Here is a 22,727-nt window from a genome sequence, read left to right on the forward strand (position 1 = left end):
TGCAGTGGCTGGAGTCTCCTCAGATCCGGGGTAATGTTTATCCGCGTAAGACAAACAACGCGTGCCCAGTCATCAATTACTTGTACGTATTCGCTCTCTTGTCGCTGCAATTCATTATTCACGTATACTGATGAATACGCCTCATTGACAGCCTGACAAAGTGACTCGGTCGTATAGACAAGTGTAGAGTCCTCTGATGTGAAGGGAATAGAGTAATTAGGGGATAAAAAAGATGATAAACAGGTAGTTTACATCTGTCGACAGTGTGGTGATTTTATCAAACATAGTTTTCCGGCACACAGTCAGTCATATAAGGGGGCAGAAAGGTGCCGATTCCCTCAAGACTCACGCACCGTTGGTACGCTTCTCACTGATTGGAGACGCTGCCACTTGGTCTCATCGACAGGCTTTGAAACGTCATCACTCTCCAAACTGTTAAGAATGTTGCTTTCCCGTCGACCTAACGGCTGAATAGCTAGGGAAAAACAAGGCAGGTGTTAACGTGAGGAAGTAAATCACCTGTTCATCGCGAATCCGGGGAGAGGCGCAGACTGGAGGACTATGGTACCCTGATGGATCCATTTGCCGTGGGTATTGAGAAAAGGCGGAGTCTGCACACCTTTGACAAGTATCTGCATGCTCTTTTCCGTAACCGACCTGCAAGACATCGGATGCTATCCGACTCCAATGACTTGAGAGACGAAAATAGGTGTGGAATGAATTCGTAAGCATTTTAATGACTCATGATTGATCCCGCTATTTTTTAGGGACCGCTGCTTCGATGCTGCACCGTTATTCGAGGAGAATGAGCTGCATCGCACAAGAATGAGCTGTATCGCACAAGTCACTCTTCGCTAGCACATCGATTGTCGAGTTGCGGCCTTCAGGAGGCTAGCGATCCCGCTCGCTCCCCTCCTTTCGTTTCAAATTCCTGAAGGAGGGCCCCTTGCATGCGCCCTTTCGCAGAACTGGAAGAGTCGTCTCCGCGTGTCAGGATATTGTCCCATTCGATTTGAGTTATACTGTTCTCAATCGCGGATCATTCACAGAGACCCTGTCTTTTGTTTACGGCTTGTACCGTTACTTTCAGGTGCTTAAGACAGCTAAACTTGTTGGAGCGTAGATTGTACCACTCAGGTGATATGAAGCGGAGTTACAAACCGGTTCACTGGTATGGAGTTATCTGGGTGCCATAATTCGACAAGCTCTACAATGCTAAGCAAATCTAAAGGTGTCTCAACTTAGATGCACAGTTGGACAAAATTAGTCCTTGTACGGTTTGTACCTACTTGACTCCTCAGTTTTAGTGCCTCTGTTTATTCAATTCGCGTTATACAGTTCTGGGAGGCGGATCATTTGTACAGAGACTCCTTTGAGGAGACAACAGAATAGCAAACGCGTTGTCAAGCCTCGTGATAGGCAAGAAACTTCACAGGTACTGATAGGTCAGAATAATGATAAATTTAGGAGCTCGCTTGCGTCATTGACGACGTACTTTATTTTGGTCAGAATGGAAAGTCCCTCCTGTCCAGTCAGATCCCCTGTTGACGACGAGCGGGTCACCTGGGTGAGCCCCGGGGTAGGCAACCCGGGGATCGCCTTCCGGGTTCGAATTGTTTATTCAGAATCCTAGCATAGATCCACTCAATATTTTTGTGCATTGCAGCCTTGCTCTGCTCAAAAACGTGTTCTCACCAAAAACGACTTTAGAATGCTCAACGTGTAACTGGCTTTGCGTCTGTCTGTTTCGTTAACCCCGGCGTTGTGTGTCGCTTCATCTCTGGAGAGCCTTCGGACGGAAGCGGCTCCTTGCAAGACCGAAGGATCTATTGTCATCCAGGGGAACTTGTGTGAGATTTTTTATCGGCCTCATCCATAGTTTCTACAGCCTGCATTTGACGACTAAGCGTTGGTGTCCTGCGCAGATATTCCGCAGTTGAACAGGCTGCCATTACACTCGCGGGGATAATACATTTTGTTGGTGGCGAGTGCAGCGAGCTATATTTTTAGAAGACCGAGAACGGCTCCATTGAACGCATGAGAAAAGATGACTCGAAGGGATTTGTGTTCACTCTCTTTCCAAAGGATTCCAGTATTTCCGTCAGTTGTGGACCCACCCAGCCCGTCCTTAAGCCCGAACAATCAGACAAGCACTTCTACAGGACTGAACAGTGCCAAGAAGAAAGCAAAGGGTCGTTCCACTCTGTACGCGTAGGCGCCACTCTAAGCGACAAACAGAGTTCGTCCACAACGGCCTTCACGCTGAACATGCCGACGGGAAACCGTAATAAAGCGGAACTCTGTTACAGCTGCGAAACAACCGCAACAGTTTCACCAGCGCCACCGGGCCCACCAGGCACTCAAGGCCCATCAGGCAACCAACGCCCGCAAGGTCGGGGTGATCCAAAAATCAGCAAATGCATTGTCAAGATTAGAAAGAAGCAGGGAGGAAGCCACCAGAACCCCGATCCTCAAGAAGAAAATGGAGATGGTCTGAAAGTTAGCGAGTGCACAGACGACACTGTGACATCGACGGCTTCGACAGGCACGCCGCTCGTTTTAAAATGTGAAGCCGGAATGTCACTGCTGCCTTTGACACCTGACCGAGATTTTGATGCCAGAACTGGAGACTGTGGATATAAGGTTGCCCAGACAAGCCTCGTGGGTGCGGAGTTGCAACCGTCCCAGGACACAGAAAAAGAAAAGGATGTGTATACTCTCAAGATCAACAAAGACCCTGAGCACGACACATGAATATGCTACAAAGGCAGCACGCCTGATGGAAAGAAGTCTTCTTTCAAGTCAAGCATGAAGTCAGAAGGGAGCAATATGAAACAGTGCGTGCTCAAGGTTACCGTTAAAAGAACGTCCAGCACAGTGTCACCGGCAACCTCACTGCATGTGCATTTCCCTGCCGTCTTCAGATAGTTTTTATTGAGGCTGTTCCGGAACCGGTTCTGATTTTAGAAGTCTAGATATAATCAAGCGTCAGAGCACCGCACGGTTTCCAAAGAGGGAAACATGGATATGGGATGTCACATCCCCCCGGGAGGAGCAACCGGCTGGACAGCATACAGAAGGTCATCTGACAGGAACACAAAAATTGAGGGTATGTGAGTATTCTGCTTGTCCGAGGCTCAGCGACTCGGTTGTCAGTTGCTGATGTGGGTCAGGCCCAGTTTTGTAAAGCACAGTTCATGGCCATGTGCTATTTCTCTCTTTCTCGCCGTTGGGCGTATACCGTGTTCCATCCGTGGCTGCTGTGAGTCATGTTCTTGCCACACTACGCGTATGCAAAACGCTCTGTCTCGGGTCCCATGTCTCAGGTTTCTGAAAATTTTGCACGCTTCAGCATGTATGGAGCATTCCGCGAATGGCGATTCCCTGGGGTCGCCGCGGCTGCACCTAGCAACCTTGTGAAGGAGAAGGGTGTCGGAAGAGGGTCCGGTCTTCATCGACCAACACACTTGGTCTTCGGATGAACTCCAAGTGTTTTCATACATCACAGTTGCCATGTAAGGTATAGTTTCGCGAGACAACTCGTTGGAAGGTGATCCTGTCAACCTCCCATATGGCCAGTTGTTTACATCACTGCCTATGCTGCTAACCTTCCATTGAGGGGGTCCTTCGCCTCCTGCTTCCTTCCGTTTTTTTGTCTTTGAACTGTTAGTTATTCCAACCGCATCAGGGATTACGAATCGCGCACAGGCAAAGCCTTCGTGCGTCTCTCACGCCTCAATCGCGGAACGAAGAGCTTCTGGGCTGGATGAGCCACAGAGCATATGATTGAACACCCGCGACCAAGCTTGCAGTGGAAACGCTGGTGTCCTCATTATGCTAATCCCTGTCACCGCGCACTCAATCTCCTTGCAGTTCTACGGTTTAGGGCTCTCGATACTTCGGTAGGTACACAATAGAATATTACTCGATCAGCGACGGAAGCAACGTTACCCGGAGAAACGGAGGAGTCACGAATCTGAGACGTACTTCAAAAAATCCTGACTTGGCGAGTCACTTTTTTCAAATGCTGGAACCGATGCTCTACGCAGCATACGGAGTCGATGGACCACAGGTACGGCGACGAAGGGCGTGTGTGCCTTATTTCTCGACAACACCACGATCAGCCAGCGAGCACTGCCCTTGAGATCGGTAGGGATGTCGGATCAAGACGCCCCGCCACCTTTAGAAAATACGATTATTGCATCTTGGACAGTGTGCTTGAAATCTAAGGCATGCTTCCCCACCAATCACATCGGGCCCAGCACGCGCCAACAAGACACGATAAGCGCGCGGACAACCGCGGCTGCTATCTTTCCGTATGCACCATCCGTTCATTTCGTGAGACTTCTGCCGCGGCTGCACGCTCACGTATCGACATCCGTTTTTTCCACCGTGCACCAGTCCCTGTCCCGCCAACTCGCCCGTTTTCCTGGAGTTTTTCGATGTATCTTCCGTGCCTGACACCAATTAGGAGTGAGTGGTTGGAGGTTGTACGTCTGACTGCCTAAAACTTCGGATGCCAGTGGCTGCGGATTTTTGAGTTCCATTCGAGCCTTCGAGAGAATGACTTGGATCACCGCCGCCGTTTCGTTGGCGCTGGCCTTCCCACTCATTCAGCAGGCCAACGCACAAGGTGACGAGCCGGTTCCCCCGGCTGCATCACCGCCTGCGGAGGCTTGCAATGACCCAAAATACGCCAGCACTGGCTTGTCGTTGACCCTTGGGACCAACGACAATCAAGTGTCCTTTAGGTGTGCAACAACAGGACCTGCAGATCTTGAGCCGCCGATAAATGAAAAAATGGTCTGCGTTGACTCGTCATGTGGCAGTAAACAGTCGCTCAGGGACGCGTGTCCTGGTGCCGACTTAACCGAAATTCCCCCCGGTGAAAAGGAGCAAGACGAGCCCACAACGTATCAGCTCACCGTGCCACTACATGGACGACCCGATACGCACCTCTACTACAAATGCAAATATGGCGCCAAGCCTCTACGGCCACAGGGAAAACCCGGAAAATCAACTCCTAGTGGGGAGAAAGGAGATCCAGGAAGAACCGACGGAAATCTTGGAGCGGGAAGTCCAGCGGGTGAAGCGAAGCAAGGAGAAGAAGACAAAGGAGCACACGAAAATGACATGGGTTCATTGACAGCTGCCACAGAGTGCCTGGTCACCATAAAGATCGAGCGCACAGAACCCCAGGCACAGCCTGAAACGCCACATCAGCCTAATAACCAGGGAAGTCCCTCAGTTCCTCCAGAGCAAATCGTGCAAATCACCGAGTGCAACGAGGGCACCATCACCACAAGCCTCTCGGCAAATATTCCACTCAGATTCCGATGCGCAAAAGAGCTTTTTTTGAACCCAACCTCGATTGCAAAAGTCTATGAAGACAGTAACGGCCGGTGCGAGAACGAGGTCGAGCTGTCATCCGTCTTGAAAGCTGAGTTGCAGCAGCAGGTTCCGAGGCCTCAAGAAGAAAATCACGGTTTCTACGAGCTAACCCTTCAGGACCCTCCCATCCATGACACTAGCTTGTGTTATAAGTGCGTGATACGTGATGCAGATCCAGAGTCGTCACTGCCGCCTTCAGTAAGGACGGCGGCATCGCAAAAGCAATGCTTTATCAAGGTGTCGGTTAAAGGTACAGGAGGCCTCACCTCTTCTGCATTTCCCGTCGTAGCATCGCCGGTTTTGCTACTTGAGTACGTGCTTGTCCTGTTTTTCTACACAGTACTGTAGGAACAACCGTCGCTTTTGGCATCTCGCTTGTGTTCTGAATCCTGCGCCAGTATTGCCCTTGGACCCTAGTATGTGCAGGTGACTGCATACAAAAGAATGCTTGCATTTCTCACAGGCTTCCTTACAGCATGCCATACACCCGGTCACACGGTGACTTTAGGCAGGAGACTGGAACCTACTGCTTGGTTTTCAGGGGACGGCAACTTGCTCCGTCCGCCTCAGCACAAGTATGTCCGGAACAGAGGATGAGGTCGACGAAGCAGTTTGCATTCTACTCTCCCAGGGGAATATGAAAAGGCGAGTACTTGTCGTTCTTTTATATCTCCCAGTGCCTCTGACATTCCCGAGGCGGGAAGTTCTGCGTGAAGGCTTTGCCGAAATTACCAAAGATAAACAAATTCAAGAACTCTACATGGGTACCGCTGTCCGCTGACAGGGTCATTGCGATATCCCCGTCATCTACGGCTTCAGACTCGGATGTAGGACTCCGCTGAGGAGGCCGTTACGTGTTTGACTCTGTCTGAGCAAATGCTTGTAAGTGCTTTCGGGGCTCTGATCTCTCCTCCTGGTGAATGCGCGGGCACCGAAATCTTATCGCCGTAGCCAGATTTAACCGTTCCGGACTCTGGAGTTGAGGACAGTCTGGAACAGGTTCCACTTTTCCAGCGAAAGCATTGCTACCGAACAATGCCGTAAAGCGCTGACCCGAGATTAGTCGCCTAGTGCCTGCGCGGAATGCGTCACCAGCTGGTGCGCTTCAGAGAACTGGACATCTCCCAGCAGGCCACATCTTTTCTCGCTCCATACCAGGCCCCACCCCGGAGGCCAGGTCTCGTAGTGCGAGCATGAGGTCAGTAAGGGAAGGTAATTAATGGAAGGCATCGCGCAATTATTCCCGGAAAGGGAGTTTCGGCAGGGTATGAGCGCTGCATTTTTATTGATTTATAGGGACCGCTAAGGAGCCGAACCAACACCCCCCCTTTCGCTAAGAACGCCGATTACCGCGCGGCAGCGAGCGCTCGAATCCTAGCGCAAAACCTTCTCTCGGCTTGCAAAGTGAGCGCACTACACTGTCCTGTCTGTGAACATTGCCTTAAATATTCCTATGCATGCTCGTCAATTCACTACAGACTGCGCGTTTACGCTGCTCCAATTGTTGTACTGCATCGAGGAGGCTCATGACAGGAATTCAGCTACTCGGTGACTGTGCTGAGCGGATCTCAGTTGGTTCATTGAGGCCCTCAATTAAGTCTATGCACCGCGGCATGGGGTACGCCAGAGGGTTTGTTACGGCGACGCATTTTGCTGTCGCCGTTTTGGTGGCACTGGCTCTCGTACGGTCTCGACCGTCTTACGGTCAGGAAGACGGGCTGGCTCCCTCCGGAGGGGCGCTCCAGGAGGGAACCTGCGATGAGAAGAATACCTCCACCGGCGGACTTGCGTTGACACTTCGGCCCAGCGACGAGTATGTCTCATTTAAGTGTGGAGAAACAGGAACGGCAGAGCTTTTGCCCGCATTCGAACAGCAGATGGTCTACGACGACCCGGACTGTGGGGAACAGCACAAAAAAGAGCTGCAACTGGCGTGCCTCGACGCCAAGTTGTACGAAGAGCCGCCGAACCAGGAACAGGGCAGGCCGAAAAGCTATAAGCTCTCTGTGCCAAGAGGTGGACGCTCCAAGACGACCCTATGCTACAAATGTAAACTCACTGCTAAACCTAATCAGGTGAACGTGGAGAAAAACAACCGGAGGGAGGGTGTCGCTGTGCGCGCCAGCGGTGACAGGGGAGATGCAGGAGTTGCAGAGGAGTCTGGACCGGTTGGCGGCCTGAGAACAGGAGACGGTTTAGAAACACACAACGAGGAAAACAGTGTATCAGGTGCCGTGACATACTGCCTTGTGAAGATAGAAGTCCAGGAGAGCTCCAAGCCGGGAAAGCCTGAAAAGCCACAGGCGCCTGATGAACACTTGACGCCCTCCACCTCGCATGACGGGTCTCTGCAAGTGACTGAATGCAATAAAGACACTGTAACTGAGGTCTTATCTCCAGAGAAGACTGTCAGATTCAGATGTGAGAAGGATCACGTGCTGAAGCCATCCACGTCAGCTATGGTTTATGACGACAGCGACGAGCAGTGCACCAAGGAGGTGGAGCTTTCATCCATTGTGAATGCGGCTCTCAAACCGCCGAACTCCAAATCCGGAACTAGCGAAACGACAGATTACTATGAACTGGCTCTGGAGGCGACTCCCAAGCACGACGCCGCGCTGTGCTATAGGTGCGTGGTGCCTGATCCAGACGGAAAGTGGTCATCGACTTCTATGAGAACAGCAGCACCCGAGCAGAAAGGGTGCTTGCTGAAGGTGTCGGTCAAGGGAACAGATGGGTCAGCCTCTTTGGCAACGTCTGTGTCAGCATTACCGCCAACGTTGGTCGGCAGCGCGATATCACTTTTGCTGTACGCGATGATGTAGACACATCCGTCAGCAAGGTCCGATGGATGGGGCTGCTGAATTCAATTACTTTTATTTGCGCGGAGCCCTAGTGTCCCCTCGGTCCCATGTTTTATTTGCTGTGGAAGAGAGCGGCACACTCATCAAGTCGAGACGTTCGTCAGTTTTGTTTTATGACAGGTTTTCTTGCGTTTCCAGAGATATGCGGGCTCCGAACTCGAAGGACCGACAGTGTGAATCTGCTCGAAAACCTTTTGCCGAGATTCACCATTCGCCTAACTCATGACAGAGCTGTGCACCTCGAGGAAAGACTAAGCTGTGGGGTGAAGCAGAGAAAACAGCTGGCCGCGGCACGACCACTTGTATGTGGTGCCTTGACCGCGAGGTCAAAGAGAACAGAGAATAATACGCACGTATCTCCAGTTCGAGGCCGCCTACGCTGCTCCCAGTGTGCGCCTTCACTACGCGACCGACGTATTAAAAACCAGGGATTCATGCGCCACATAGCGCTTATGCGCAGGCAGCGATTCCCAACTTCAATGTAACATCCGCGCGCAATCGGCACAGATTTTCCTTTCACCGCCCGACGCAGCCTCTTAGCGTTGTTCGTGCTGGGTTCTTAATGGCTCTATTATAGCCACAATTGCATTAAGTAGACTGGAAAGTGTTATTTCCGCAGTGGCGGAAACCGCCGGTGTACGAGGAACGGCGGAGGTTAACGGTGGTATTAATGTATTCCCTTAGTTGACAGGAAACGTAGAAATCCGACCAAGGGAGGCTCTCGCAGACTGCGTTACCTTTCTAGAGCATCTATCAGAGATGGGCAAGTAGCGATCTTAGCGCCAACTGCTCCGCTAACTCGATTACATGTGTTCGCTACGTAGTCAGGCAAGACACTCCTTCTGCCCTGCACACCGAGCGCAGTCCCCGCCGAGAGGACACCGTTGCGACGCGAGCGAACGGAGAACGACAAATCGGGAGGAAACAAAACGTGGTGGTCAGTTGCATCCACTTAGTATCGCTCGCTTTACATGCACCAGGGAATTCTGGCACCTGCTCTTATAACTCGACGGACCGTTGTTAGTCGTGCCGAGTTCATATCGTTCGTTAATGACGCACGCGTGCCGCGGCACAACGCCGCACGCTCCCTCGCTTAACCCATCGAGTATCTGCATAATGCACGCCTGCATTCGCCGCTACTTCGCGGTTACGGCGCTCAATACATTTCGATCTGCCGTCATAAATGTTTCTTGAGCAGTTTGGGATGTAGCTTGCAGTACGTTTCATGAATTCATTTCCTGGGGGCGCTTCACACTGTAGTGCTTAAAGCCTCTGTTGGGACTGTTCGTGGCACGATGGGGCGACTACGAGGTTCCGTTGTGGTGACTGGGTTTGCTGCCGCGCTTTCGATGGTGCTGGCGCTCCTACAAGTTCAACCGGTCTGCGGGCAAGACAATGGGCCGCCTCTCGGGGAGGATGCGCAGAAGTTGCAGACTTGCGACAGGGACAAACAATCCAAGGGCGGGCTGTCATTTCACATTCAGTCCGGACAGGACCGAGTATCCTTTCGGTGCGCAACTGCGGAATACACAGAACTTGAGCCGGCCTTTTCAAATCAATCCCAAGACGTTTGTCTAAACTCGAACTGCAGCAGCAGCAACAAGCTGGACCTGCAATGCCCTGGTGCTATACTGACCGATATATCGGCGCACCAGCAAGACGGAGGAAAGGCGTACCAACTCACTGTGCCACCGCACGGTCGTCCGGAAACGACTCTTTACTACAGATGCAAAGCCCCAGCCAAACCGGACAAACTTGACCTCCTACAGAAAAGGACAGAGAGGCGACTGAAGACGGCGAGGGAACTAGGAGACGTAGGGGAAGCAGGAAAACCAGGACAAGAAGGGAGACTTGGAGCAGGAACAGAAGACACCAGACGTGGACCAGAAGAAGAGGAAGCAGGCGGCCCAGGGGAGACTCACCCATCAGTCTCGACTGAAACAGCGTGCCTGGTCACGATAAAGGTCGACCGAACCTTTCCGGTGGAGCCCTCGGAAAAGCCGAACAATCCTGACGCACAAGAAAACCCCCCGGCGCCACAAAGGCAGCCCGAGAAAGTCACAGAGTGTAGCGCTGAGACTGTCAAGGCGGACCTCTCGACTGACAAGCCTCTCCATTTCAGATGCAAGAAAGGCCAAGAGCTTCGGCCGGCATCCGCCACCAAGGTATACGACGACAGCGATCGAAAGTGCACCAACGAGGTTGAGCTCGCCTCCCTCCTGAAGGCTGCGCTGAAAATGCACAAGCCTACTCCAGCGGAAGGCGAAACTGCAGAGTACTATGAGCTTGCCCTTCAGGAACTTCCATTGCACGACACGCCCCTATGCTACAAGTGCGTGACGTCTGGCTCAGGCTCCGCAGACTCGGCGCCGGCGACGATGAGATCCGCCGCGGCGGAGAAGACGCAGTGCTTACTCAAGGTCTCAGTGAAGGGGACGGCAGGTCCAGTTTCATCCGCATTCCTTGCCGCGGCGTCGCCTACTTTCGGGGTTGGGTTTGTGGGCATGATGTTGCTCTACTCGGTGTAGTAGGTTCAAAGATCCGAGGTTTCTGCTGACGTTTTGTAACTGGAGTTTCTGAAGCCAGTTCTTCTTGGATCAGAACTTACTGTCGGCCCCGATACTGACAGCATCGTAGTGATGCCACTGGCCAGGCACCTTTCGAAAGCTGGAGGTGGGGTAAATCCGCGAGCGAAGAGAGTGAATTTGGCTCTTTTGGTCTATTGGCGTCGGACTCACATGCAGAGTGCGCTTGTTGGTGGGTCACGGTCACGCCTCTGAGTACGGGCGGCGCAGTTCTGTCTCCCAGAATACGCACACACCGGCAATGCCTAGTCCTCGAACGTATGAGGAAGCTAGAGCGGGATGCAGAAACAAAGCCTGTGCTGTTACGGGAGAAGAACACCTCTGGCGGCACCGGCGAAGCAGTATTAACGAACGCCATAGCTGATGGGGACGCCTCCCTCGAGAGATGCGCCGTTGTCTCGCCAGCGACTCGTTTAAAAGCAGACTGTTACACAGATAGTGTATGTGGTGAACCGGCCCTGCCTTCGCCCGTAGTTGTCAACGGCGGAGTAGCGCGGCGTTCTCTATGTGTATCCTGGCGCCGTGTAGGAGCAGCCAATCAACATAGTTCGTTTCTTTGGTGGTCATGCTTTGAAAGCGGTTTATCCTCTAGACTTCCTCATGTGGCAGCATCTTGTCATCTGATGGGGTCGTAGAAGGTATCAGAAGCAATTAGAGCAGTCATTATCTGCCATAGAGACAGTTTGTCTCGCACTCAATTCCTTCTGGAGGGTATTCTGACTGTTGGCGGTTTGCGTACTGTCATCTACTCCCCGAGGGGACACGCGAGAGCCTCAGTCCAGAGGATAACCACTCGTGCTCTGCTGAGACACTCGTGAACTCAGAGAGATTTTCCTCCACAGAGAGGGCCCAGAAGTGCGTGCGCAAGTGCGTTTTGCAGAACGATGGTCGACATCAGCCACACAGCTCCAAGAGGTCTCTACAATTGGCGCCTGCCTCGGAGCTCGAATATCCAACATTCGCCTCGGGAGGGGTTCACCAATACATTTGCTACTGCAGGGTAACGTATGTCGTACGCTCGCCCGGGGTCCCCACCTGATTGGTGAACGATGTAGTCCGAGGAGCCCCGGGTTCCGGCGTTGATCTCTTTCTTCAATTTTTGCAAAAAAAAAGGATCCACGTTGGGTTGCCGTGCTCAACACTTTCCTGATAGAACTCTGCTGCAAGAGCTAGCGGCCCTCTTCTTCGTTGCGTTGAGTCTGTATGTGCACATCTTGCGAGTCGTTCACTAGGGTGCACACGTCATCTGCAGAGTTTTCCTCACTCGATTGGTTTTGGTCGTTCAAGATCCGATATCCAATGGGGAGGAACATTCCGGCGGGTGTGGATCGGCTGGGCAATTCCAGTATTCTACACATTGGAGTCTGTCCGCACAAAATAGATCGCTGTCAAGTAGTCGGCGCCCGTCGGGCACCGTACGGAAGATTGAAACAGAATTACGATATAACATGATGAGGTTGGAAAGAACGAGTGAATGTGGCGTTGTCCAACCAAGATCACTACAGAATTCAGAACAAAGGTTTTGAATCGTCGTTGTGGATAGTGTGTAGGCGGTAGGTGGGCGCAAGGTACGGTTGCTCGTACACAATATTTGGTGTGTAGGAGAAAAAACGTCAATCGTATGCTGTCAAACCCGCCGTAGGGGTGCTACCCCTCGGTCCGGCGTGCATCATCAGCACTGCGGGGCATGGCAGTAGCAGTTTTGTTTTCGCGGAGGTCTTTCGCAGAACAAGCATTGCCGTCTTCTTTCTAATACTAGTAGGGTGAGGGCATATCTGGTATTGGAACCGAAGGGCGAAGGAGGCGTCGGGCAGTCAGTCAGGCACTTGCGCTTGATGCCTCAGGGGATTTCTACGCAAACGGCTGCAGCATGCGTTGATCTGTCCTAAGTACACATTTTGCCATTTTGTACACACTCGTTCTTCCCCTCGAGTTGCTTATCTTATTAAAAAAAATTGCATTTCACTTTCTTTCTACTTCATCATCTCTACTCTGCTAATGCTTTTTGTATTTACGCTAATTCATGCTCTAGACGAAGTCTGGGGCTGAATCAAACGACATGTACCCGCACTATGGCACACCTGTAAATTTATAACTCAAAACCAGCTTATATACTAGTCTGTGCTGGGTTTCACAATGCGTCCACAGGGTCCTGTCCTCGCAGTGCTTCAGGCCGCGTTGCCCCTTTCGGTGATGGCGCTGTATTTTGTCGATTGTGTCGGTATCAAGTTCACCGGTCCTTCGGAAAAACCCTACTAGTGCAAGCCTGACAAGACCCTATGAAGTCTAAGGAACCCAGTATCTCTTTCGGCTGTGAAACACACCGGAAAAGCTGTTTTAACCTTCGATGCCAGCTAGCCAATTCTACAAATCAGAACAGTGTCAACTGCCAATAGTCCCTCTTGATTCCGTCTGTGCCAGCACGACCGTGAGTTTGGAGCCTGACCCTGAATCGCATCAATATACGTTTAAAATGGGAAAAGGAAGACGGGAGCCGGCGGCCTTGTACTACAGCTGCACACCTAGGAAAACCGGAGAGGAAGGCCCTCCTGGTGAACGAGCTCATGTCCCAAGGACCGAAAAAAAAGGCGTGCATGATCAAGATTGTCATCGAACCAACAGAGGCTCAAGAAAGCGGAAATTAGCAGAACGATCCTTCACAGACAGGCGATGGGGAAACTGTGAATGCAATTAAGAAAGCGTGGCGGCGACTGCTTCCTCGGCCTCACCTCGGTATTTTGACCGAAACGATATGGACGTAGCGGAAGAGAGTGCCATATATTGCATTTCTATGTTACGCAGTGTTACACCACTCACCAGCTCGCGCGTCCTCCCACAGCAAAAATGTCAAAAACAAGCCCGAATCTGCGCTGGCCTCATCAAGACAGTGCGTACACCATAGTAGACAGTCCTTCCACAAACCATCTTTGTTAAATGAGTGCCACAGACGTCCTGAGGGACTCCCACAGGCTCGGTAGAGGTACTCGGGCACGACTGGGCACGGTGAAAGAGGTCGAGCAAGGGAACATCGACAAAACGAAGACAGGTGATCAGAAACAGCCACAAGAAGCATCGGGGTTCATGTGTTTCAGGAGGTGAGGGAGAAGGCTCGGCGATAATTGGATCCCAAATCCCCACCAGCATGCATGCTAAAAACAGAGCTGATAGCTAGAGTCTACCCAGTCCTAGACGTTCTACTCATGCGTCGCCCGCGGATCCACTCTCAAGACATGCCAGAACTGTCCCGCATCTCTTCATTTTCAACGCCAGTCTTCTGGGTCTCTCGTGTGCCTCTGCTGTGCTCCGTGCCAGGGCCGCGCTGGGCACGCAAGGGGCCGCGGCCGGCAGCGTCTCCGCGCGACGCGGATCCTCGACAAGTTGCCTCTGAGGCCTGCCTAGCATGCAGAAGCTCGTTTGGCGTGTTCTCCATTGCGTGGCGCTGTGTCGGTAGCCATTTTTACAGAAGGTGCGACACCAAAGATTCAAAAAACCCTCAGAGGCTGCCTTCATTCGATTTTCTCGACGCTGCGGGTCGCCATTTTCTGGATCTTCGCCCAGACGTGTTCCGCCGCGAGTTCGACGGCGACAACTGAACCAAACTGTATCCTCGTCGAGTTACTCGTACGTACATGTGACTGGCAGGCCGCCATTACTGCCCATTCCGTTTTTTACAAAAAAATGCGTGCAGGCGGCTGTTTCTCGTGGCTCTGCAGGCCGCGTTTGCCCTCTCGATAATCCAGACGTTTCTTGGCGAGTGTGACCGAGTTACATTTGTCAAGCATGAATCCGGTCCCTACACATGCGCACCAGCAGACCAAGAAAAAGGAATCGAAATTACGCTAAAGGCAGATGAATCCAGCATATCATTCAGCTGTGGAGACGCAGTTGAAACAGTACTAGAGCCGTCGGAACCAGGAAACCAATTCTACAAAACTGACGAATGTAAACAGCAAACGTCCCTCGACACCGTCTGTAAAGGTACCACTGTTAGCTCAGTGCCTAACTCTGAGTCGCACCAATATACGCTTACAATGGGAACGGGAAAGCGACTGCGAGAAATCCTGTACTACAGCTGCACACCGAAGTCCGCTGATGAGCAAGGGTCTCCCGGCGAACGTGCTCAAGTTCCACCGGCTGCCAAGAAAGCAGCATGCATAGTCAAGATTATCGTCGATGCTAAAGAAAAAGAACAGAGCGGTACCCATCAGGCCGGCCCCTCACAAGATGAACATGGAGCACCTGTAAACGCCACTGAATGCAATATGGAGACTGTCACAGCCAGCGCTTCTTCAGAGTCGCCGCTCGCCTTCAAGTGCCCGACTGGAAAGACACTGCTTCCCGCGCAACATGAAAGAGTGTTTGAGGGCCGAGATGGAGAGTGTGGCACAGAAGTCGCCCTGGCAAGCCTCGTGGATGCGGAGTTGCAGCCGCCGCGGGAAACAGCGGAGGAGACGGATGTGTATACTCTCAAGATCAACAAAGACCCTGAGCACGACACATTCATGTGCTACAAGTGCGTGGCTGCGCGTGAAAATAGACCTTTGTCTGGCCCTAGTATGAGGTCGGGAGCGCCTGAACAGAACGAGTGCCTGCTCAAGATATCCGTTAAGGGGACATCAGGAGCAGCGTCATCAGGGGACTCGTCGTTGGTGAATTCTGTTTTCTTGTTGGTTGGCCTCGGTGGCGTTTCCTACTGCAGCTTGTTGTTGCGGTAAAGGGCGGCATTGTCCAGAAGTTGAAATCATCTATCAAAGGGGTGCGCCCGAAAATACGGAGATGCATTCGACGCCTCTGTGTTGGCAGAAATTTCGGCTAGACGACAGTTGTGAGAAGGTGTTCGAGGCGCTGCGTGAATGCTCGAAACAAACAATTCGCGGCTTTGTTGCCCATTTTGCTTACTTTGCTCGATGGAGGATGAGAAGTGCTGTTCGGAGGGCTGCGTCGGCTGGCGCAGATTCAATTGAGTGTCAGTTCGACGAGTTTAATTCGCTTTTGAACGACCGTGAGCCGTTTCCTCCAAACCTGGTCCCCTCAGGACGAAGCCTGGAAAGATGCCAGAGCCTCCAGTAATTGAGGGTTGTGGAGTCGCAGCCCCAGGAACACACATGAGCTGGTTATATTCGCGGAAACTGGCACTGCGGAACAAACAGTTCTGCTGCAGATCGCGTCACTTGCGCGGCTCTCAGGAACAGACGCTTGAAGACGCGAGTGTTCATGCGACCATCAGCCACAATTCAAAAACAGTAGACGACACGGGCGTCTACCACCATGCCTTGCCTCTCTCGAAACAGGGTGCGTTCTGCTGTCACAGCGGTATTTGTTTTTTCTTCTGCCTGCTGGTTCTCTGTACTGTGCATGATTGATAATTGCTCGAGCCTGAGAGTCCGGAGCGCGGCAGATGCTACTTTGAATGTCCACACACCTATACTGGTAGAGCTGTGATGCCAGAGCCCACTCTTGTCGATAATGCATCAGGCTGCAGAGCAGTTGTACGGGAGCTGCGATTAAGAGCTCTACAGCATAGGCTAATCTAGTAAGGGAAGGGAAACACGTGCTTCTATCCCAGAAGTGGGTAGGATCGCTGGGACACACGAAGGAGCCGTAAAACGAATGCCAGCTAGAGAACAGCCCTTCACATTGCCAACCAGAAGAGTGGGACCCTTGTTTAACCATGGCAAGGCGTGGGATGTCCCTGCTTCTAACGTTACCCTGGCAGACATATCAAGGTCGGTTGAAAGCTCGTTATCCGGCTAAAAGCGCTCTAGCCTCTGACCTTCCCTTTGACATTCGATTCGTCTGCATGATTCGATCGTTTCTGTGATTTGCGCCATCTTGGCGCAGGTCTGAGAGACTCAGATAAGGTCTTGGGATCTAGTTGCTTCTTGCACTGGCTTACGCGCCTTCGGATTTTACCGGCCGGAACCTATGGCTAGACCGTGAGAGTCCAGGTGCGACGCAGTGGATAATGCGCATTTGCTTCCACCTCCAGCCCCACTGTCTACAGGATTTCAGACACTGAAGGCGCCCAGATTTTTTCTGCAATACTCGGCTGATAACCTAATCGCCCAGTATTTTTTGTCGTCGCGGTCCCAGCAGACTCGGTAGAAGTGTGAAGAATACACGTCGACGTTAAACGGATATTGAGTACAGTCTCTCCAGAGAAGCAAAGATCAGCGTTACGCTCAGCAATATACCTTTGAGGAGAGCACGAAACGGTATGCTCTTTCTCGCCTCATAAGTATTATAGACACGAAGCAATCGAATAGGAGTCGTGACCGGCGGGATGGCACTGTATGGCAGCATCGAGAGCATGTGAAACGCGTTGACTGGGTAATTCCACAGCCTAAATGCCGCTCTCTTCCCAGTGGCAATCGCTAACTAGACTCGTCCGCGGTGCTAACTGGTCGGTTCGACAAGACATCATTCGGCTCACTCATCCCTGGACACCTCACCTTTGTGCCATCGACAGGACGTCACGTTCTCGGGCGGGTGCGCGCCTCCGGAAGACATGAGAAGATGTAGCGCACCAGGCAATCGCCTGGCATAAATGCACTTCATTTTATTGCTTTTCTTCGAACGCCAAGTCACTATAGGATTTTTTTCTGACTCTGTTGTAGGGGGCGTTGTCATGTGCATCTTCCGGCTACCTACGCCCAGGACCGACTGGCCGAGAAGCCGCTTCGGCTCCCTCCTGCTAGGTCTTGCCTGAATGATGCACGCTGATCGCAGCCTTTCAGTTATTATGCGCAGATGTAGGTGCCGCCACGCCTATGGATTCGTAGAGTTCGGCACATCTTTGCTGTAGCTGCCACAGATTCCGTGTGAAGAAAGAGACAGATTCTACCGGTTGTTGCCCAGAGATGAGGAGCACTGGGCATCCGAATGCAATGGCTGGTTTCGCTGCCACCGTTTCGGTGGCGCTAGTCATCCTGTACTCCGGTTTCTCCTACGGACAGAAGAATTCAGCGAATGCTGCAGAAAATGTTGCACAGGCTGAAACTTGCGACGAAGCAAAGATCTCGGGTAATGGGGTTTCCGTGAACCTTCTGACCAATCAAGTCTCCATTACGTTCAAGTGTGGCGCCGACGCCGTACTGGAGCCAGATGCGCAGCAAAAGAAATTTTGTGTGGAGTCGGACTGCATAAATCAAGAGCCAGTGACTGCTATTTTATCTGGAGCTGATTTCGGTGAGATTGAAGCCGTGACGAAAGATCCAGCCAAAGAGAAAACGTACCAACTGACACTGCCGGAGCACGGACGCCCAGGCAAGACCATCTACTACCAGTGTAAATTCACAAGCAGAGACGTGCAGGGAGCCGCAACGAGAGATGCGGCGAGGCAAGGTGGAGCCGGAGGAGCAGGAGTTCCAGGAGGTGTACCCGGCAGTGGACTGGGGGAAGGTCACGATGGAGAAGAGCAGGGGGACCAAGTCATAGGCGGCCCCCAGCCCTTACCGCAGGTTGAGAAGTCGTGCCTGGTCACAATAAAAATCGAGCAGACTTCTCTGCCGGAGCCGGAAAAACCTGGCGAGCCGGTAAAGCCCACCGTTACACCGGAGGGCCTGGAGCAAGTCACTGAATGCGACTCCGCCTTCGTCGCTGCGGAACTATCGGCAGACAAGTCTCTAAAATTCCGATGCCCAAATGACCAGAAGTTGTTACCGACCTCGTCAGTCAACGTTTATGACGACAGCGATGGGCAGTGTTCCAAGGAAGTTCAGCTTTCGTCCCTCGTGAAAGCCGCACTGAAACCGGCGAATCCCTCGTCCGAGGAGGAAGGGAGGAAGACGATTTACAAACTAACCCTTGAAAGCCCTCCCATTCATGACGCGGCTCTATGCTACAAGTGCGTAAGTTCTGAGGCCAATTCCAAGCCGTCGCCGTCAACGCCCGTGTCTATGAGGACAGCAGCAGCGGAGGTGAAGGAATGCTCGCTGAAAGTGGTCGTGAAGGGAACATACCGACCAGCATCCTCTGCGATACATACGTGGGCATCCTTCTCGATTTTTGCGGCATACGCGATAATCCCTTCGGTGTACGCGATGATGTAGATACCAGCGCGGCTGACGTCCCGCAACTGGGGATTCTCGACGGTCTTTTCCAAAATGTAGTTCTAAACTAAAATTGAAAGGCAATCCCAGCCTAATCGGAAACGAAAGACCAGGTTTTCGTCATTTCTATGTCATTGGATTTTTTATTTTTGCTTCCATCATGTAGTAGGACGGTATGAGTCTTCTTCTCTGCGGCAAAGGCTGGCGACCCGCTCAGGTAGTGCCCGCTTTACATTTTTTAACACACCTGCTGGAGCTGACGGGAGCAACGAGGATATCGGGTGAAAAGAAGTTGCTGGGAAGCAGCTGACACGAATGCTGTCCCTGACAACAAGCCAATCTGCTTGCGGTACGGCGACGTCTGCGAAACAAAGGGAATACAAATTGTGCCTCGAGGTGCCGACTAGCATACTCAAGCAGCAGCGGGATACCATGGTAATCCAGGCGGAATTCACAAAGTGGCAGATTTAGCCTGGCGGCGGTTTGTGATCGATACCGTTTCTTCTTGTATGTAACGCTGTCATTCGTAGCTTTGCCCGGTGTCTCCGTGGCACCATAGTTTCGTGCTGTCGGTGTCGCGGGGAACTCCTAGGGGAGTTGCTCGGCGTGTCGAGTTTCTCTGCTATCTTATACACACACTGCACCCTATCTCTGAATTCTCTTGGTTTTGTGGGGGGATTCGAAATCGGAAACATTCGGTATTGGATAACACTAGCTGAGCATCTCCCTTTCAACCTTTAACCCTGAGTTCGATGCGAGGAGTTTTACTTACAGCAGCTTGATAGTCAAGAAAGAGGGCAACTGCAGTTTTCTTGTCGGTTTGTATCCCGTCTCGCGAGTGTGTCTGCTCCTCATCCACCGCGAGAGCGTCACTCCGCTGCCTACCCGAGAGCAGTGCTAGGTCTGTGATTCTTCCGACAGATATAAGCAAAAGTACTGATCCTCAATGAGCCCAGAGTTCCCCGACTCAAACAGTAAACGCACGTTTCGGCCGAACCCGTGCTGTATTACGCTAGTCTGCCCACACGCTGTTATAGAGGTCAGTCCATTTTCTGTCATTCGCATCACGACACCAGAGACGAGGAGATCACGCCAGCCGACCCGAGTGTCATCAACAGATGTTTATTGATAACCTTCTCTAATTTCGATGCCTACCATACCTTTCATGAGCCCGTGCCACGAGACATGAAGAGTTGCATGTTACATGCGGCATCGGTACGAAGTCGAGTAAAGCAATCACGGTGCAGCAAAGCCCGATTATAAGAAATATCAATCAGAGAATCAACTGCAACATACTATGGTCTATTCGAAGGCGTGGGTTCCGCTGGGACGTCACGTGCTAAATTAGGCGAAGGAAGAGCATCCCTAAAGCCTTGCCATACAATCAGGTTTCGTTTCATGATTGGGCTGACGGAAACCCCGGACTCTCGAAGGAGTCTTCACCTCCAATTTGCACAAAACGGAATTTCAATGGCTTCGCTCTCTACGAATCCGGAGTACTGGAGTGTTGTCTTGTTGCCAGCTATGCCAGGGAGCTAAAGGTACTCTGCCTTTAGCGCGATAACAAGTTTGCATGGTTAGGAGCGCCATTCAACTGTAAGTTGAAGATAGTCCATCTGTGCACCTTCGTTGAGATTGTGGCTAAATGTAGCGATGCTTCGACGTGTCAAACCAGAACCGGATCGTAAAAGATCTTGTAGCGTAGGTTTTTCCACGACCCAGAACTTTAGGCCACCAATCGCACAGGCAAAGACATTATAAATGCACGAGCAGTGACGATGACAATTGCGTGGGGAACCACAAAGCACCGCGTGGTTATTGACTTCCCTGGAGGTGAGGGAGACATCTGGTCAATCATCTGTTTCAAACTCCTCCCGCAGCATGGTCAATATGTGGGGGTCAGACAGCCATGGTCTACCTCGTCAATGATTCCAAATCTATCTGTCATATGTCGATTCATAGTCACAGCCTTTCAGAGCCTTCCTACTGTCTTGCATCCCTCTTGCCTAGTCGTCTGCGATTTGGTGCCAGCCCCAGAGTCTCTTCTGTCAGCAATGTTAGTATCGTGTGACTCCGGGGGATTCGTCTTTGATGCGTGCCAGAAAGGTCAGACTATTTCTCAGCCTACTCGCTAGTCGTCTGATCCTCGTCTGCATGGCTGGATTCCGCGCCAGGTCCCTGCCAGGCTCGCGAGGGGGCGTGCCCGGTGGGCGTCTCGGAATGACGGGGATCCTGCAAAGTATTTACAGCTGATCCCTAGCATGCAGAGAACTGTTCAGTGTGTTTCTCCTTATGTTGCGCATTGAATATTTCACGCTTTTCAGATCTGATTACAGAAAATCTTTCTGCGGATCCTGCGGTTCACATTCACTCGATTCTCTACCTACGCCTGCGGCTCGCTATTTTCTGTGTCGGCACAAAGTCGTGTTCACCCGGAAGTTAGAGGGCGACAACGTATACAAATTATATCTGCCCTCATCCGCCTGAGACTCGTTTTTCCACTTCTGCTGCAAAATCCGACTACTTCAGGAGCCTGCAATGCGCTGTCCTCGGCTTGCTCTCGTGGCCCTTCAGGCCACTTTTTCTCTTTGCCTGATAGAGATGCTTTCAGGCGAATGCGACGCTCTAGTATTCGAGAAGCCTCAGGGCGGAAACTACACATGCGAACCTGCAGACAAGGAAAAAGGCATCGAACTCACGCTCAAGGCAGAGGCTCCTGGTATTTCGTTCAGTTGTGGGAGCACACCTGAAACGAAGCTTCAACCGTCGCAGCCAGCAAACCACTTCTACAAAAACGAACAATGTCAACAGCCAACACCTCTCGAAGACGTCTGTGTTGGTACCACCATCGATGAAGCAAAATCTAGCAGCAGCCCTAAGGAATACACTCTTACTGTGGGAAAGGGAAAACGGAAGGGAGAGACCCTGTACTACAGCTGCGAACCACCTCAAGCTGCCTCTGCGCAGCCACAGCCTGCCGTCGAAGTATCTCAAGCTGGCAAAGACGGGGACGCTAAGAACAAAGTTCGCTGCGTTGTTAAGATTATCGTCGAACCGACAGAGGAAGAACAGAGCGAGAACCAACAGACAGAGCCCCCTCAAGGAGGCAATGGTGGATCGGGTCAAGTCACAGAATGCAACGCAGGAACTTTGACCGCGAGCGCCTCCTCAGAATCGCCGCTCGCCTTCAACTGCGAGGCCGGAATGTCGCTGCTGCCCGTGGTGCATGAGAATGTTTTGGACGGCAAAGATGGAAACTGTACTGAAGAGGTTGCCCTCGCGAGCCTCGTGGATGGAGAGTTGCAGACGGCAAGGGACACAAAGAAAGAAATCGATGTGTATACTCTCAAGATTAACAAGGATCCTGAGCACAACAAAACCATGTGCTACAAGTGTGTTATGTCGGACAAGGCTTCATCTCTGCCAAGCACGAGGTCAGGAGTACTTGAAAAAAAACAGTGCCTGCTCAAGGTTTCGGTTAAAGGAACATCTGGAGCAGCGTCTTCAGCGAACTCGCTGCTTATGCGTTGTGGTGTCTTAATGGGAAGTCTGGCTGGCGCTTCTCTCTACTTCATTTTCTGAGTGTAGAAAACGGAACACCCGCAGTCACTCTCTTTCACTAGGGAGATGCACCCGAAAATTCGGCGATCCGACGCTCCTATGCTGACAGAGGTTTTAGCTTGTAGAATGTTGTGAGAGTGTGTTTGAGGGCAATACGTGAGTGCGTCTCAGCATGCCCTGGTCCTCGCGGATTTCAGTGTAGTTATGTGTCGCGCTGAATGCGCCATACCATGGCTGGCCCTCGTTTCCTTTCTTCGGTTCCAGCAGTTCCATAT

The 22,727-nt window shown here is 51.9% G+C and overlaps 7 protein-coding genes across 7 annotated transcripts; all 7 read left to right on the top strand.

Moving 5' to 3' along the window:
• Positions 1–2,037: 2,037 nt before the first annotated feature.
• Positions 2,038–2,754, top strand: BESB_033810 (uncharacterized protein; the record flags this gene model as incomplete). Its single annotated transcript, XM_029361967.1, has 1 exon — positions 2,038–2,754. The coding sequence occupies one exon, from the start codon at positions 2,038–2,040 to the stop codon at positions 2,752–2,754; it is 717 nt and encodes a 238-aa protein (XP_029220932.1).
• A 1,809-nt stretch (positions 2,755–4,563) lies between these two features.
• On the top strand, positions 4,564–5,739 carry BESB_033820 (uncharacterized protein; the record flags this gene model as incomplete). The annotated part of the gene is made up of 1 exon (XM_029361968.1): positions 4,564–5,739. The coding sequence occupies one exon, from the start codon at positions 4,564–4,566 to the stop codon at positions 5,737–5,739; it is 1,176 nt and encodes a 391-aa protein (XP_029220933.1).
• Positions 5,740–6,992: 1,253 nt separating this feature from the next.
• BESB_033830 (uncharacterized protein) lies at positions 6,993–8,216 on the top strand (the record flags this gene model as incomplete). Its single annotated transcript, XM_029361969.1, has 1 exon — positions 6,993–8,216. The coding sequence occupies one exon, from the start codon at positions 6,993–6,995 to the stop codon at positions 8,214–8,216; it is 1,224 nt and encodes a 407-aa protein (XP_029220934.1).
• A 1,334-nt stretch (positions 8,217–9,550) lies between these two features.
• Positions 9,551–10,783, top strand: BESB_033840 (uncharacterized protein; the record flags this gene model as incomplete). The annotated part of the gene is made up of 1 exon (XM_029361970.1): positions 9,551–10,783. One exon carries the CDS (start codon positions 9,551–9,553, stop codon positions 10,781–10,783), a length of 1,233 nt encoding a protein of 410 aa, XP_029220935.1.
• Positions 10,784–14,871: 4,088 nt separating this feature from the next.
• On the top strand, positions 14,872–15,555 carry BESB_033850 (SAG-related sequence; the record flags this gene model as incomplete). The annotated part of the gene is made up of 1 exon (XM_029361971.1): positions 14,872–15,555. One exon carries the CDS (start codon positions 14,872–14,874, stop codon positions 15,553–15,555), a length of 684 nt encoding a protein of 227 aa, XP_029220936.1.
• Positions 15,556–17,727: 2,172 nt separating this feature from the next.
• BESB_033860 (uncharacterized protein) lies at positions 17,728–18,891 on the top strand (the record flags this gene model as incomplete). Its single annotated transcript, XM_029361972.1, has 1 exon — positions 17,728–18,891. The coding sequence occupies one exon, from the start codon at positions 17,728–17,730 to the stop codon at positions 18,889–18,891; it is 1,164 nt and encodes a 387-aa protein (XP_029220937.1).
• A 2,601-nt stretch (positions 18,892–21,492) lies between these two features.
• On the top strand, positions 21,493–22,473 carry BESB_033870 (uncharacterized protein; the record flags this gene model as incomplete). Its single annotated transcript, XM_029361973.1, has 1 exon — positions 21,493–22,473. One exon carries the CDS (start codon positions 21,493–21,495, stop codon positions 22,471–22,473), a length of 981 nt encoding a protein of 326 aa, XP_029220938.1.
• Between the last annotated feature and the right edge of the window lie 254 nt (positions 22,474–22,727).

Source organism: Besnoitia besnoiti, chromosome II (assembly GCF_002563875.1).
Source record: "Besnoitia besnoiti strain Bb-Ger1 chromosome II, whole genome shotgun sequence".
Lineage (NCBI taxonomy): Eukaryota > Apicomplexa > Conoidasida > Eucoccidiorida > Sarcocystidae > Besnoitia > Besnoitia besnoiti.